Below are 17,915 nucleotides of genomic sequence, written 5' to 3'. Positions count from 1 at the left end.
GTTCCTTTTTTTAATGAATAATAATGAAAGGGGCTTTTTTGTGGACAAGAGATCCATATAATAACCTCTCAGCACAGGCAATAAACCTGTTTGAGTTTTTCTGATAAACCCACAAACACACCAAACCTATAAAAGGCTGAATTTTTCTTACCACATGGGAAAGTTTCTGCACACAAGATGTATTCTGTTTGAGTTCTTTCCCATGTGAGAACAGTTGTAGACGTGCTATCTTGCAACCTACTCATTCTTCAGCCTCTTCACCTCCTCTGCTGCAGTCCAGGCTCAAAGCACAGATTAGCTATTACAGCAGTCTCTCAAGCAGTTAGCATATTTGGCAGTATAACTGGTCTGCAACCAATATTTTCCATTCTTGTACTTCCTGAATGTAACAATTAGTTCTCTAGATAAGGGAACTGTCAAGTGTCAGAGCTGTGATACTATCAGTGAGTACCAGCTGTCTCACACCTACGGTTGTACACCCTTTCTTACACTTTCTTCACCTTTTCTAAAGGTCAGGTCTTCTATGTGTTCCTAAGACTCACACATGCAACACCTCCAGTCCCACTGCTTTAGTCAGGGCTGCCATTTTACTGATATTTTCATGTTGAAGCTGTTGATAACCACAGTCCTGGAAGTGACTAAGAAAAGTTTAATTGCTAATGGCTTTATAAGCTCATGCACCACAACTGCAATTTTTAGAGAGAAGAAGTGTTAGTGAAAAACTCTGCTCAGTCTCCACCTCACATGTTCAAAGGGACACCCAGCAGATTGTCATGTGCATGCAGGAGCCCAATAGCCTGGCGAATTTCACACGAGGGTTTCTGGTACATGCAGTAAGCCTTGCTGGAACAGCACAGTTGATGGCAAGTTTGTGTGGGATGACATACAAAGGAGGAGAGAGGAAGCAGGGATGTGTGAGGATGCAAAGACAAGATTGATTTGCAATACAGAAAGATTCCAGACACAAATTTTCCTCTTCTGAGTAGATCCTAACATCCAGCAGTACCTGAATCCCTATATTTCTATCCTTTTCTCTCCATTGCCTTAGTGGAGAGGAGGTTGTTTGAAATAAGAAATCTGCCATATTCATATTTCCAAAGCAGTGCTCACCATAATAATAGAAAGTGCACATATGTTATTTTATTTGTGGTCCACTTTCTGATCTCCTTTAACTCTCCCACAAGAGAGACCCAGGATTGCAGGACACCACCCCACTCCTAGAAGAAGTGTCTTAACTACTCATCCTACTTCTGCTGTGGAAGCTTCCATCTAAGTGACCTTGACAACCTTAGATTTTGGGTTCTCCTTCCTATGCATTCCTAACTCCAGGAGCATTAACATCCTCTGATCTCCTAAAACCAGTTTCTTTCTTCTAGAAAAAAAAAAAAGGCACACACCAAGAATCCCATAAAAACGACAGAAATGTAATAGCTGACATTTTTCCTTTTTGGTAGCAGAAAGCTGGAATCTTGTCAATCAGGTCCTGAAGAACTAACAGATGACAGCCCATCAGACTACAACAGGGGGTTTTGTTGCACCCAGGCTGGAATTATCTCAAGGATACTACTGGGGTGGACAATGAACAACAACACTGAGTGCCATGATGATCACACCCTTGATAAGTATTTGTTTCCATTTGTGTACAGCATTGTGATGATGATCAGTATTCCCATCAACTGTATATCCCTCTATGCATCTTGCATTCAGGTGAGGAAAAAGAATGAGTTAGCAGTCTACATCTTTAGCCTGTCTCTGGCTGACCTTTTGTACTCTTTGATTCTGCCTCTGTGGATTGATTATGCCTGGCATGGAGATGACTGGAGACTCTCTGCCTTGCTTTGTCAGATTTTTGCCTTCCTTATGTATATGAATTTCTACACCAGCACTGCGTTCCTTGCTTGCATCTCTTTTGACAGGTACCTGGCATTAGTTCACCCCTTGAAGCTCCAGTACTTGCGCACAAGAAGATTTTCATTGATTATCAGCATTATTGTTTGGCTTCTGGAAAGCATCTTTAATTCAGTCATATTGGTGTACAAAGAAGTATTCAATGATCCTTGCAATTTCACTAATCATACATTATGCTATGATAACTACCCCCTGGAAAGGTGGCAGGCGAACATAAATTTATTCCGGATATGCTCAGGGTACTTGGTCCCTTTGATAATCATTGTGTTTTGCTACCATAAAATCTACCAAGTAGTGAGGTATAACCAGGCCACAGTAGATGAAGAAAAGAAAAAAGTGAAGAAACTTATTGTGAACATCACAGTTAGTTTCATTGTTTGCTTCACTCCTTATCATGTTATACTGCTTATCCGCAGCATCAAAGAGCCTTCCATCTCTGACCCACAGCTTTTGTTGCTGATGTATAAGGTTTACAGAATCACACAGGCCTTAACAAGTTTGAATTGCATTGCGGATCCCATTCTGTACTGCTTTGTGAGTGAAACTGCACGAACAGAGATAGTGAATTTGCTCAGGTGTTGCTTGTGCCTACGAAAGCGTGGGGAAGACCAAGTGAAAGGACATGCTCCATGCAGCTCTGCTACAAAAACCACTGCACTGATCACCTACAGAAGTTCCTGTGAAACACAAACTGTCAAAATTTCCTGAATGGGCACATGCAGAGGAAAACTGGATAACCTAAAAGGAAAAGAAAGAAAAATTGTTCTCCTAGGAACTTGTGTACCTAGGAAATGCCCCAAAGTCAGAGGTACCAGTCTAAGCAAAACCAGTAGCTGGAGCCAATAAGAATTTACTATAGGGTCAATGAAATCAATGGAGTATAAACACATATCTTTAAATCACGTGTGGTATATAAATCAGTGACAACAAACAAACACACAGTCAAGAAGGATGGCTGTGACATGCTGACAGAATTACTGAGGATCCCCCACAGGACTGTCTCCTCTTGCAGCCAGCCTGCTGCAATGCACAGGCTGAAGTCTTTGTACGGATTAGCAAAGGACCGGACAGAGGGAGTGTGGTAAATTTCATGTTGTTATTTATGCTGCTATGATGGTTCTTGTGTTTCATTAAAGACTCCAATTTTTCTTTAGCATAGCCCTAAGATCACACACTTCTTAAAATTGTTTACCTCCTATGTACAGGCACTTATCTGCCCTTAAGCTTTTGTTTTCCATGAAAAATATGTGTTCTAATGTATAGCTGTATGTATGCAGTTTCATTACAATACCAGTATTGGGTTTCAGATAGTTGAAGATTCATTAATTCAAGTGCCTATAAAGAAACAAATTCTAGCCACCAGTGTTTTAATTTGGATGAAACTTTTCCTGATACATGCAGGAGAGGAAGAGAAGGATAGAAAGGTGAGGTTTCACATCTCAGCAATGTAAAGGGCCAGCTTTCAGACTTGCTTATTATGACTGAAATCTGGAGTGTGGTTCCATTTTCAGACTCAATAGAGTAATGTTTGCAGACATTTACTTAACCGCGCATAGATGCCTCAGCTAGAGATTCCAGGGCTCTCAGTCTGGCAGTTTTAAAAAAATTAAACAATCCAGCTAGCAATACTGGCAAACCAGCAGAGAGCATGAATGTACCAAAAAACAGTAAGAATGAAAGCAAAAGAACCCACACAATTTTGAAAAAGTTGGTGTTAGCACAAATCAGAAGAGCAGCTGTTAATTCAGGGACCTATTCATGTGCAGGCAGAAACAGCTGCCTGGCTCCCTGGTTTCTTATCCCATCCAAACACCTGACCCTCTGAAAAGAGTTAAAACATTAATTTTTTTTCTATTCTTCCAACCTTTTTACTTTTGCTCAATTCCCAGGAAAAATATTTGGTTATGGTGGTTTTTTTATTTCATAGAGAAAGAATTTTTCTTTCCATCAAAAAAAACAAGAATCGCGCTCTAGCAAATTTGTGTGGTGGAAAGATTTTCACCAGCACTTTTTAGCACCCTTTTCTGTCTGACATTATGTGTGGAGGATGTGCATAAAGTGGTCACAAGCAATAAGATATTTCTTATTAGAGTGTGCCTCTGTGATTAAATTAAAAAAATCTCCATTGCAAAGAGCGTTTCTGTTGTTTTCATGAGTTGCTGTGTGTGTCTGTACTTTCCATTAATTTCACAGTCTGAAATGGGACCTTGCCAGGCTGTGCAAGCTGGGCTTGTTCAGCCTGGAGAAGAGAACCTAATGGCAGCTTTGCAGTCCTGCAGAGGGTATTGAGAAGATGGAGCCAAGCTCATCACAAGAGCTCGTAGCAGGAGTGGTGTGTTTTAAGCCTGGCTGGAAATTAGGGACCATGCAGCCAGTCACTCAGCCCCCTTTCTGTTCCCCCACAGACAGGTGGAGTGGAAAGGAGAATCAAAGTAAAAATTGTAGGTTTAGATTAACAACAGTTTTATAATCAAAAGTAAATTTAAAATGTAGTAATAATAGTCAATTATAATAATAATGATAATAATAAGGGAAAAAACAAGTGACGCACAACACAATTGCTCACCACCCACTGACCAATACCAGACCCCACTTCCTGAACCCCGATCAGCCACTCTTCTGGGTAACTTCCCCCAGGTTATATATTGAGCAGGACATTCTGTTGTGTGGAATATTCCTTTGGCCAGTTCAAGTCACCTGTCCCAGCTAAGCCCCCTCCCAGTTTCTTTTGCAAACCTCCTGACTGGCAGAACATGAGACAAGAAAAAAGTCCTTTACTTAGGATAAATACTTGACAAAACCAAAACACATGAGTGTGTTATCAACATCATTCTGATTCTGAATTCAAAACACAGCACTGTAACAGCTATTGGAAGGAACTTAACTCTACCTGAGCTGAAAACAGGACAAGGAGGGACAAGAAATCATGCATAAAACCTGAAGCAAGAAGGGTCAGAGCTGATATAAGGAAGAGTTTCTGAGCTATGAAGAACTGATAAGCAGTGGATCAGGTTGCACCAGGATGCTCTGTGTGCTCCATCCTCAGGGGTTTCCAATACCCAACTCAACAAAGCTTGAGCAACATCTGACCTTGTAGCTGATCTTCCCTTTAGCAGAAGGTTGCATTTGAGATTCCCTGAGGTCCCTTCTAACCACAATTGTCCTGTGATCCCGTGGCTAGTCACTATTCTGGCTATTGCTTTCGTCTCCAGAAAATTACATCCCCTTCTTTTTTGTTTCCATTTACTGAATTTTGTTTTTATGTGGGTATGTGTTTCTAATTTGAGGGTCTTTTTTTTGTAGTTCCTTCTTATATATTATGAAGGAAGAATTATGCAAGCAGCAGTGCAAGTTACTTAATCATGAATTTTTTCCACTGCTGACCTATGCATTTTGCAACAGAATGTGAACTTTCACTGTAGCATTGAAAGGAAAACAGAACCAAAGTTCACTGTAACTTCATGGAAAAAAGAACTCAGTGGCTCATTTTTAAATCTTTCACATGCCATAAAGGTTGGAAAGTTAATTCTATTTGGACTTTTAATTTAAAGAATTTAAGAATTAATTTAAAGAATTATGAAAACTGAAGCTAAGCAACAAAATTGAGTCGAATTAAACCTCGGTGTCAGGGAGTAGTGAGATCTGGCAGCTCCACAAGGGGCAGTGAGCCAGGAGCTGGGGGTGTCAGCCAGGCAGACTGGGCAGCATCGCCACCATGGAACCTAGCAAGGCAGAAGAGCAGGTGTAGCCAGTTGCTTTCTGATCACCAGACAAATCTCTGGTGACAAGGCAGGTCGGAGGTCAAGCTGGGAAGCCAAGCGATGAAGGCAAGGTTGGGATCAGCAAGGTACAAGGCTGGACATGGCAGCACCGTGTCAGCATTGGCCTGTGCACAGGCAGTTAATTCCTAATGTAGTAGGAGAAGAGACCACAGACTCTGTTGGTAAAGTGACCCTGAGCCTCTGCAAAAAGCTTAATTTCCACAAAATTTCACCCTGAGATTTTATATTCTTTAATAATCCACCAATGCTTATGAAAGCCATAGCATGGACCATCTTTCATGGGTATCTGTGGATGTTTTTCATAGCATCATTTCCTCTGGTACCTCCCTGCAGTGCTGTATACTCACTTCAAGATAAAGGAAAACCATGACCATGGCTGGCCCATAGGCTAGGCTTCATGAAAAAGCTCAGATAAGTCCAGGGTCCTATCCCTTTGTGAGAATAAAGTGTAAGTATCTAATTCCTTAGATTGCTCAGAAATGCTTCTGCCTCAGACAGCAGCTCCTGGTGGTCCCCAAGCCCTGCGAGATGGCAGCTTGCCCCTGCCCAAGGCCACCAACTCCTCTGCACCTGCAGGGCCCCCAGTGGGGCTGATCCAAGGCAGCAGCTGATAAGTGATGCTCTAGCACTGATAAGGGGAAAGAGCAAAACACATTGCACATATGTTTTTCATGATTTTTTTTCTTTTATTGCTGCACTACAATGGCTGTGTTTACTAACAAATTGCTAGCCTAATCTGACACAGGGAAGTTTTGGCTGTTCAGCTATGAATTGAAGGTAACCAAGCTATTTCACCTAAATCCTTTAATACCTTAGAAAGAGATAGAAGTATGTTCTGGAGTTGGACTTTCCAGCCCAGGCCTCTCTATAATTCTATGATGATTCTTCAGATCATTTAGATATGGCACATTGCCTTTCAAATGACTTACTGGAGTTCACTTAACATAAACAATGACTTGCACAAGCTTTTTGCAAGAGATGGTTCTAATATCCCTAAATTTTGCTCTATTTCATACCTGCTGCAGCTTTATTTTGATTTCTTGTAGAATTTTGGCTTTACCTGCCATATCTCCCTGTTTAAGAAAAATCTTCCTTCCTTTTAACAACAGGGGGACAAAGGAATGGCTGTTTTTTCTGACCCCACATGAAGAGCTACACTCAGGAACAATCTTATTTCAAATTTCTAGCATTTTAGCACAGAGTTTTTTTGCTTCTCAATCCTAGTCATATCTCAAGCATATATTGAATGACTGGAGAGATTGTCACCAGTTTCCTTCATCTGATAGCTGGTACCTTACCAGATGTCCCAACAAGTACTAAATCCAGAAAGCTACAGTCTAAAGGAGAGATCTATATACTATGTTCTGTTTCACATACTTAATTATATGTGTGAGGAAACACTGTGAGGAAAATGCTGTTGATCCTGTAAATCAGGAATTCCTTAGACTTACATCCTTAGGCTCACATCCTTAAATGAAATGAACTGGTGAGACTCAGGTGAGTATCCTAATTTGAGGTACCAGGTCTGAACAGGTGGTCTGGCTTATGGCAATTCATCTGCTTAGTAATCATTTCACCACAGGAGACCCAAGGACTCTTAAACAAAAAGGTAGTTCTTAGTGGGCAAAAGGAACTCTTAACTCTGCCCAATACCTACCAAGTGATTCCTGAGATTCATTGTGTACTCAGAAAGAGAACATAAACACATGGCTTCACTGTCTTTGATTATCCTCATGCAGTGCAACCCAACAAATAATCCACAGTAAACCAAAGTTTCTGTTCCTTCTCAGAATGTGTTGCAGCAGAAAAAAAAGAAAAACAAACAGAAAAGGTCAAACTATTGAGGACTGCTAATGTATTCATGGTAACCCCATGCAAACATGTGAGCTCTCCTTCCAGGCATGCAGAGAACAAGCACATGTCGCTGTCTGACAGCTCAGTGTATGTGAACCTAATACAGGTTCTGTGGAGCACAACCAACCTAGGAAAAATTTCATCCGGGATGTTGTATAGGGAAACAATGTTGCAGTCACATTTGTTACAGAGTTTGTGCCAGAAATGTGTGAAATACAAGATATAATTTCTTGGACACCTGCTCTGATATGATCAGTGCCAGTCTTGCTTCCCCATCTGATGGCTGCTGGCTCCCAGTGCAGGGTCTAAACCCTGTTCAGGTACGACTCAGACCTCATAACATAACACAAGGAGAAAAATACTACAATGTGTTGTGAAGGGTGCTTTGTGTTGCCTGTGACTCCTCATGTAGCTTTGCATTGAATTTTGCAGCTGTGAAAATTCCCCATGCTCTAAGAAGACCATTTCATTCTGAAGTCTAGTGTTCACACTTAGAAAATTATTTACTTCTCTGGAACGCAGGAAATAAATTTAGGCAGTAGCATTTATCAGTTTAAAATTAGACATATTTAGAGAGGAAAAAAAAATCCTGAAGGTTTTTTTGATCCCTAGTACACTGCTAGTAGATTCAAATTTTGATTTTATATAAGCCTGACATATGCAGTTTCAAAAAGGTCTAGAAATATTCATCAGCAGTAAGCACCATAACTGTATCTCTGCCAAGACAAGTCAAAGATGATAACTTTATCTGAGGGAAAAACCCCCAATTCTTCCTGTCTCACTGGTGTTTATACTCACATTTTCTTCAGAATTCTTTCATGTGGTTACCTGAAAGTCACAGCTCTTGAATTTGGAGGTTCATGTGTATTTTCCCTTACTTTTTCTTGTGTTTTATGTTCATAACTGTACAATCTTCACAATGTTAATTTTAAAAGACTAAATGTAGGACAGGAAAAAATAATATAAAATATAGTATGTTTAACTGTAATTGATTTTTAAATAAAATCTTAAGAGTGACTTGCTATGCATTCTTTTAGACCTTAATAGTCAGTTTATTTCTTCAATCTAACAGGAAAGAACTTATACATGGTGTGTCATGGTGGAAATAATAGAAAAGTGTCTTGATCACTCAGATCAAGCAAAAGGAACCTGCAAAATGCATTTAGCTGGGAGCCTTTCAAAAACTTGCTAACATAGTACATATGGGTTTGTATTTTCTTCGTTGCACATTCACTTCAATTCATTACCGGCATAATAAAAGTGAAACCACTTCTGGATACTTCTTTGGCTTTTAGCCAGTTATGCAGTTTGTTTATCTTTAGCAATTCATTCAGAGAAACAAGGAGCAAGAGCTCAGAGACCTTTTGCAGCACTACCCGTGCAGGAGGCATAAGACACCCAACACAGACATTAAATCTGGCTCTTCACTAAGATTCCTGTAAATACATTCTGAAGACAATAAAGTAATCACCTTAATGATTGCAGTGAGAGGTGGTAGGAATATCTGTGCTTGGATACATCTTATTTTATGGAAAATGCCTGTTTCTGTCACTTCAGCAAATATATTTTCCCTTAAATTCTTGGGATATTTTTCTTGCAAAATACTGTTTATCATTATCACTCAAACTTAAATGCAGTGGAATATTAGGATTACCTCAGTTGTATTTACAGAAGCCTTGTGTAAAATGAGTGAGCTGAGAGACTGTCCTCACTAGGTGGCGATTTTGGTCTGTTTAGGCAGGTTTTATGGAAAAGCATAAAAACGTTCCTAGTTTCAAGCTGTGTCTTTTAAACAGAAGAAAAGGAAGTTTGGGAACGGAGCTGGCCACTGTGCCCCGAGTTCCCATGAGGCTGCAGTGAGCCACCATGGTCCTTTCAACCTCTGCCTTGAGCTCCAGCAGGCTGTCAGGCTGTCAGTCATCAGACCCAGGAGTAAAATCAAACAGCCCAACAGGGAGCCTTGAGAGCTGTCTACAGTACTACACCACGAGCTCTCATTTTTCTGGTTCAGTCATGTGTATCTAAGCATTATATTTAACAATGAAAAACGTTCAGTGTTATGCTGTGCAAGTCTATCCAATATGAAGCCTTAGGTTTCTCTTCTTCCTTTTTCTTTTACCTCCATTTCACTAGTCCTTATGTTAATTTGCTTCTTTTTTCTTTTTCCAGAGTTCATTCTTCTATATTGCTCCACCCTGGTCCATTATATGTCCTGAAGAATATTTTTTAAAAATCTCTGCTCAACTCCTCACATCTTTATTAGTTATATAAGCAACTCTGAGCCATGGCACAGCACGTGGAACTGTCATGTTGTTGGGGAAGGAAAAAAAAGCTCACTAGGTATCAGTATTTTGGTTAGGTCAGAAAGGACCTATTTACCACAATGGCAGCCAAAAGAAGGATTCAGGAGAATTTTCTCACAGCTTAAATGAACTCCAGGGCCAGCCACCATGAAGTTTCATATGAATGTGATGGTAAAATAAACAGATGTCATGCAACCCAGGTTTCTTGTTACTGAAATTTTCTGTGCTTTTCCCTGCTTTTTATCTCCTTATATTTGGGCTTTTTTTGTGTTAGTTTCTTCTCTGAAGAGCTCTCTAATATGCAATTGAAGTAACTTAGAAATAAATTGCAGTTTTAAAATTAAAAGTTGTTTACTAGAATAAATATCATGTCTTTACCTTACCTTAGAATGCTATGAGGATGATCTAAATTCATACTGAATTTCAAAAAATTACTACAGACAGATGAATTAGCTTGATCAGAAAAGAGAAGAAGAAGAAACTTGCTGAGCTTTTACATCATATTAATTATGTGTGAATAAACACAGACCAACTGTAGAGTGCTGTGCTGGGCAGGAATAACAACTACTTATTTAAACAAGATGGTTTTTCCTCTTTCAGGGGAAAAAAGACATTTTCTCCATATTCTCAGATATGATTGGCAATGAGAAAAGTATTAAATGTCTTTATTTGCTTTGAAATGTTTTGTAGATATATAAGCATTGCAATGAGGTGCTCAAATAATGAGTTATGCCCATTTAAAAGATGTCCGAGCTATTGACCATGGAGCTTCATACAAGATACACAAAAAACCTTTCCATTCTTTCCTTTTGCAGCCTTGGAATAGTTATGATGTGCAGAGCTGAATGCAAGGAGGATTCCTGCTCTCACCTCAATGAGTGTTGACTCTGTAGTGGTCTGTAGTTGTCAACAATGCCAACAATGCTCATCAACAACAAAAGTAAAGCTAATCAAAAATGTCAGGAGGACCAGTGGTATGTTCAGGTGCTGGGAATGTGAATCTTTGTCAAGAAAACATGATTTAATCTTCAGGCTCTGTTACTTCAAATGTTGAAGTGTTGGAAACAGACTTTGTTTTTTATCCCAGAATATGTTTTATTAATGTTCTCAGCAACACCAACCAACATCATTACTATTACTATTGCTATTAGTATTATTTTTTAAACAATAATAGTAGTAATAATAGTAATTATTACTATTTTCCACTTACAAAATCTTTTTTTCAAGAATAAATGGTTGTGTAATTTATCATAAGAATAACACATCCCAATAATTCTCATTCTATGCCATTCAACACAGAACAAGAAATTATGTGCCCAAAAGCTTTATCAATAAGGAAGGTATCTGAAACATTTGGTTCTGTGGGAACATGATCATATGAAACAGACACTAAAGGAACAGAGAGCCCTGATACTGTGCTGAGTGTCTGCTAGGCTAGAGTCACTTTGCCAGGCTCTTCCCTCTCCTGCCATTCTGCCATCCTGGGATGTTGTTTTGCTCTTTACCTGTGTTGGGCATCTCTTCTCCTTGAGGGTACAGTGCATGCAGTCAGCAGGGGAGCACCATGTGTGCAGGTATACACATGCAAGGCATATACATATACACAAGACATCTAAGACAGCTGGAAAATGGCTTTGCAGAGAATCACTGTAGCCAAGAAAATACCCTCCCCTGAATTATGGGAAGCCGTGATCCTGTATTGCATGGCCACTCCTACCTGACCAGTATTATGTCATCTTAAACATACATCACTAGCACAGTCCCTATCTCCTAATGAACTTAAAAGCAGAGATATATTAGCTGTTATTTTCCAAATACACTTTTTTTTTCTATATTAACTACTAGCAAACTGCTACTACCAATAGTATTTGCCTTACCAGTGACTGTGCCAGACTGTGAAAAAAGGCTATGGCTGAGCTGGTCAGCCACCACACCTGGATATAAATCTCCCACAGCAAAGGTATAAATAAGATCAGAGTGAATACAGTGCAGCTCAGTGTCTGAATACAGTGCAGCGAGCAGTCCAATTATATATGTGTTATATATGTTATGCACATATCAAGTGTTATAAAAAACTGATGCCAAGCAGACAATACAGAGCTCTAAAAATAACTTCTTTGTCCTGAGATAATTGTATTTCTTCCTTGCTGTCAGCTATTTGTGAAAAAGAATTAAATTTCATATGAGGTGCTAAACCACAAAGATTCCTATAAAGAGGATATTAAAGTCATCGTCTCAGCCCAGAAGGGAGCAACCCCCTTGTCTCCAACATGGCTCTCATTTTTCTATCTATTGCACTTGAGAATTCACATAAAATATGTAGCTATTAAAAATTACATATACATGCTGACTTTTAACTATAGTGTGCACTAATTCAATAAAATAATTTAGCTAAGTGTAATAATATTTTTTTTTTCCCCCTGGATATGGCAACAGTGAAGGGAAGCACTTGTGGCAAGGTATATAACTTATTTCTCTTCCTCATAATTTTGTCTAACCTTGTTAATGTTTTTTTCATGCAGCAACTTTCTTTCCAAAATCAATATGAGTGTACAAAAGGTATAAGCTAGCTCCTGTCAGATTGTGAAGAAAGATTCCTGGTGAGTTTGGTGAGCTCTGGGCTATACTCTATTTCATCAAATGAGTAGCACATGTGATATTAGTAATGGCAAGTTCAAATTTTAAATAGAAATATTAAAATATTTAAACAGTGTGATTCATTTTTCCATAACAGTGTCATTGCTAAACATTTCGTTTGGTTAGGCTGCTTTTATGGAGCATCACAAGTATTCATATATTGTTTGAAAACACTATATTGCAATTGAAACTATGATCTTTAACATTACCAAGAACTGCCTTCTTCAGTCAAATTCTGACATTCCTGTATTTATCACCATTTCAGGAGATGATGTGGTATGGTACATTGTGCTGTCAGTGTGCTTGTCACCTCGCTGTCACTGACTAGTAACTGTGGGCATCTGGGGAGCCCTGTCAGTCAATCCAGAACACACAGAGGCACTCTCAGCAGTCATACCTGAACATGTTATGTGGTTTCTCACCTTGGCATTCTATTCTGAAAGCGAAATATTGCCCTTGGCTATTTCTGTGCAGCTGCTGAGCCAGTGCTCACCCTGGGATGAGCAGCACTGTGAGCATGCCTGCCTCCTCAGCAGAATTATTTTGGTATCTGCTGGTGGTTGCTACAAGTGCACATTGCAGGCTGTTCCTGCTGGCAAGAAATTAGCCCCAGTGCTCTGTCCCAGTGTAAACCAGTGCGTGAGACGTGAGCCGCACCCAGATCCATCTGCTCAGATCCATCTCTTCCCATCTGCCACCATGCTCTATGCTTTCCATAGGACATCGCCTCAGAATTGTGAATCATCCTCTCTAGGCTCTCAATATTCTACTGTAACAGATGGGCATGACATATATCCCATAATAACCATTCTGGCTATAGCTGCCCTGTGTTATATTAATGAGAAAAGAGCCAACTAGCTGGCATTACTAAATTACTGACCTTTCAGGTAAAAAAGGCTGAGGTCCAAGTCTGCATTAGTAACCCCAGAGAAGGCTCACCTGTGAAATAATAAATTTCTTCTTGGTTTGACTGGAAATCCATACATGAGGTATAGTCCAAATCTTTGTTAGTCCCACTAACTATGGCAGAGTAATTCCTAGAAATAATTACTGCTGTCTTATGAGCGGCACTAAGGCTAAATAAATGTAACATTCAACACTTATGACATTTTGTCAATACATCAGTAAAGAGAAATAAATATTGATTAGGAGTGAAGCACATATGAGTCCACAATAGGAGAGAAGCATCTCTCTGCTGGTTGTTTTGTATGATAAAATGCTATGGGCATGCCAGTTTTTAAAAGATGTGAATGTTTTCTGCTGCGCAGTCTAAATTTCACAAAAGAGGATCCGGGGACTAGAAAAATATGTTGCATGTCTCAAGGATTCAATATATTTGATCACCCAAGAACAAGGCTGAAGAGTAATTTGGTCACTTTCTTACCTGTTTAGACATTGAAAAGGTGTGTGTGGCAGGAGGAGTTATCTGCCTGGCTACCCAGAAAGGATCACAGGTCCAAGTGGCTTAGAAGATGCAGTTTGGCATATGGAAAAGGCCATTTCCATACAACAGTGGTACTTTGTTAACACTGTTAAGCTCCAAGACAGCAGCACTGTCACTTGGAGTCTCTAAAATGAGGCAAGATGGTTTCAAAAAACCTATAATCCTATTTTTTCCATAAATATTCTGCATTCAAAGATGCAGGCTAGATAAGCAGGATAGACTGTGATGACCCATGAGTGACTGAATCCTTGCCACCTATCCTGAATGCAAGCAGAGATTTTCTACAGTGGCTGAAGGAGCTGCAGCTGCCCCACCTCCTGCACAGCTAGCACAGGAGTGTGCTTTAACCACTCTGTGCAACACAAAGGGGGGAACAGACTGTGCCTTGAAGTTTCATTCCTGCTGCTCCCTCAATATCGCAGCTACAGCCACCAGTGCTGAAATCAGTAACTCAATACTGAGGACAATGACAGAAATAAACAGAGCATGAGGCTCAGTGTGCGCAGTGTGTGGTTTAAAACAGTATTTATGATAGGAGCTAGTTGGAGAAACATTATTTTAAGAGCTCTGGGGTCTCTTTTTTTTGGTTTTGGGGGTTTTATTTGGGTTTTTTTGGGTTTTTTTGGTTTGGTTTTTTTTTTTTTTTTTTTTTTTTTTTTTGGTTTGGTTTTTTTTTGCAAACACATTATAGGCTAGCATACAGAATTGCTAAGGCATTTCAGAATCAAAGAGCACACAACAGTGGCAGGGACTGGTTCCCATTGGGCCATCAGGTTTTTTCTTAGACTTATTTTTTCCACTGGATGTGCAGGATGGGGCGTAGGGGGTGTGGAAGTATTCAGATAGGTCACCAGAATACAGCAAATGGTTTCCAGTTCTGTTCAGGATAAACATTTCTTCAGCTACTTTGTAGATGTCTTCATTGGTGATGGGATTTTTTTCATTAACACCTCAAAACCTCCAAAGGAAACAGTTACTGTATATATCTAATAGGTGATGCATATGACAATTTAGTGGTGAGAATGACAAAGCCAGGCTGAATTTTACATAAGCACATGATTTTTGAAGACAGTTGCCCGTCTAACTTCAGAGGATGGAGGGCATTGCTAAATGAGGAGCTTCCTTGACTTATATATACTGATGGCATCTCCATAAGAGTCTACTGTCCCTTGCTTCCAGGCAAATACAAAGCCAGCTTGCTCTTAATATTGAAAACCAGGGATAAAATGTTCTTTTGTGCTCTGGCTATGGTAAAACTTAAAGTCAATTAATTTATTGCTCTTAATAAGTGAGAGAATTCATTTTCATAATTTAACAGGTTTTATCTAAACATTTTATTTTGTTTTCAGTAGTCTTTATTTGCACTCAAATCCACAGTGGCTAATTAAGATTTATAAGCAAATCCAAAAATTAGACAAATTCAGCAGAATTAACTGATATAACACCCATAATGCATATTATTATAATACAGCTTTCTTCTTATGAATATCCCTTAGAATGGCTATAAAAAAAGTGCTTTCCCTGCATTTATTTAAGATTTGTACTAATGGCTCTAAGCAGGGTATCATCATTAATAACAATAATAATTAGATTCATGAATCATTAAAATAGTTATTTCTGCAGCATTTCATGCTGTTCTTTCACCTTTAAAAATCTATTTTTCTTCTACATTGCTGAAGGAAGGGCTCTGAATCCCCCTGTGATTTGCTGTGGATGGCCATTAGCACATAAAGCAAACCCACTACACAACTTCTGGCTGAGGCATCAGAGGAAGTCTGCCCTGTGGTAGGAAGTAGCTGGTAAAGGAACCTCCTTTGCTGTGAGATTGCTCTTGGTGCCACACTGGCACAGACAGTACACCTTTTTTAAAGATACTTCAACACCATATAGGAAAAGAGCATATGCTGAAAAGAAAACATCTCTCCTTACATTAATAGCACGTTCTTCTTGTAATCCATCTATTAGGACAAAGAAAGAAGCAGCTGATCACTATGACTGATATACTAAAGGGAAAAAAATGGTTTTCCACTATTCCCACTGCATGCCATTGCCATTCTGTAAGTGTATTGCACTTTTGCAGGAGATAATTGATCTTCAACTTGTTTCTAGGGAATAACTTTCAAAGTTTCTCTGGAAACAGCACTATCATGATTGATTCATTTATTGAATAACCATTAGACACCTAATATTTCAATTTAAAATTTCCTCCCTCAACCTGCATTTCTCCATTCTTCTTGAAAAAAGCAATGAAATACCTTTTGATAGAAATTATGTAGTTTCATACACATATGCACACATCCATCCAACATTTGGCTCAAGATCACCATCGATTAAACTATATCAGACATCAAAGAAATATAAGAGCCAGTTTCAGACTTGCTGTAGTGAGATGTAAATCCAGATCCTGTTTATTCATTATCTGAATTTTTCCCAAATAGGGCAAGGTTTAGTACTGGCTTTTTGCAGGATGAATTTGCAGATATCCCACTAAAGGAAAAGTGACTAAAGATAAGAAGAAGTCGGTTTAAAATGGTGAGTTGGAGTCCAGAAAAGTATTAGCTCAAAAGTGTGTGTTGTAAGAGAGCTGATGGTAAAGGCACCCTGATAGCACGTGTGAAATTCAGTTGTGGTTTGAAGACAAATCTCATAGCAATAAACATTACAAGACACTGTTACAAGTTTAAAAAGGAACTTCAGTCTAAAAAAAAATCATTTCTACTTCTGTGCATCCACCTTGACAAACATGAGCCAAGTTCAGCCTTTTTTTGTCCTATTGACTTCAACATGAACAGATCAAAATCCTCTATGAAAAACAAACTATCACTTACTACACAAATCTTACGTGCTATTGGCAGACGTGAGACTCTTGGGGATGGTGCTGTGCAGGGCCAGGAGTTGGACTCTATGATCTTGTCGGTCCCTTCCAGCTCAGCTTATCCCATGATTCTGTGATTCTGTGACATACTAAGTGTTCAGAACTGGAAAGACTGAGTACCAGAGTCCTTTGGGGTCCCTCATTCATGATCCATATTCAGAAATTCGATCCACAGCTCAGATAGACAGACTTGCCCTAATGCTTTCCAGCAATGGCAGAGTGGAAACCACCCCCCTCCCTCCCCAGGCTCAATTCTGCTGCAACCTCTGCAGCTGCACATCTGTCTCCCTAAATCTTCATAAAAGCAATGAATTGGTGACATGGTTATGGGTCTGTTGCAAATTTGGTATAAAATCTGTAAACAACATCAAAGCTGGCTATTCTGAAAAGGAAATAATTGCCAGATTGCATTGGGAAACAGATTGTTATAATTAATTCACTTGGATGACACTTCAATATCTATAAGCATGTCACAAAGACTCTTCCATGCAGGAACACAGATGTGATTGTGCCTTTCAATTGTTTATCTATTCCACCATAATTGAGCATGAATAATGTGCACTAAAAGCCAATGTCACCCAAATTAATGCCATTAAGAAGGAACAAACATCTATCTGTTAGTTGGACTGTTGCTGAACCTGCAAGGCTTATGTGATTCTTGTCACTAAACATACCATCAGCATTGTATAATGATATGTAAATGAATAAGAATTGTTCTGAATGAAGATGAAATGGTTTAAGAAACAGGAGGCAAAAAAAAATTGCGCTACATATCAAAATATTAAAATATACTAGAAAGTTCTATTTCTGGTGGTGTCAGTCAGTCAGATCTTTTTGCAACTCACTTCAGGTGAATCTGCTAGTGGCCATCCATGTGCTTCTCTCCTTATTCCCTTCTTTTTCTGCTTAGGGAAGCAATTCCCACCTGTAATTTAACAAAATAGATATACTTATGTTTTGATAATTATTAGATAATAAGGCCTACTTAGATGAACAAGACTAGCTTAAATACGATAGACTTGGCCAAATCACATCTTTACATTTTTGTGTAGACAGAAGAAAATAATAAAAGCTAGCAGGACTCCCTGTTCTGCCTGATCTCCTTGCTTGAA

The 17,915-nt window shown here is 39.2% G+C and overlaps 1 protein-coding gene across 7 annotated transcripts in view; it reads left to right on the top strand.

Moving 5' to 3' along the window:
• GPR65 (G protein-coupled receptor 65) overlaps nucleotides 1-2,955 on the top strand; it is a 452,137-nt gene extending 449,182 nt beyond the window's left edge. For 4 of the 7 annotated variants that reach the window (XM_068192671.1, XM_068192674.1, XM_068192670.1 and 1 more), the window contains one exon: nucleotides 1,455-2,955. In XM_068192671.1, coding sequence (XP_068048772.1) covers nucleotides 1,579-2,616 — 1,038 coding nt within the window. In that variant the 5' untranslated portion in view covers nucleotides 1,455-1,578 and the 3' untranslated portion in view covers nucleotides 2,617-2,955. The other 3 variants (XM_068192672.1, XM_068192675.1, XR_010999871.1) reach the window with 2 other exon arrangements.
• Nucleotides 2,956-17,915: the final 14,960 nt, after the last annotated feature.

Source organism: Anomalospiza imberbis, chromosome 6 (genome assembly GCF_031753505.1).
Source record: "Anomalospiza imberbis isolate Cuckoo-Finch-1a 21T00152 chromosome 6, ASM3175350v1, whole genome shotgun sequence".
NCBI lineage: Eukaryota > Metazoa > Chordata > Aves > Passeriformes > Viduidae > Anomalospiza > Anomalospiza imberbis.
The sequence above is the reverse complement of the archived record's forward strand: the minus strand, read 5'-3'. Positions and strand labels throughout refer to the sequence as shown.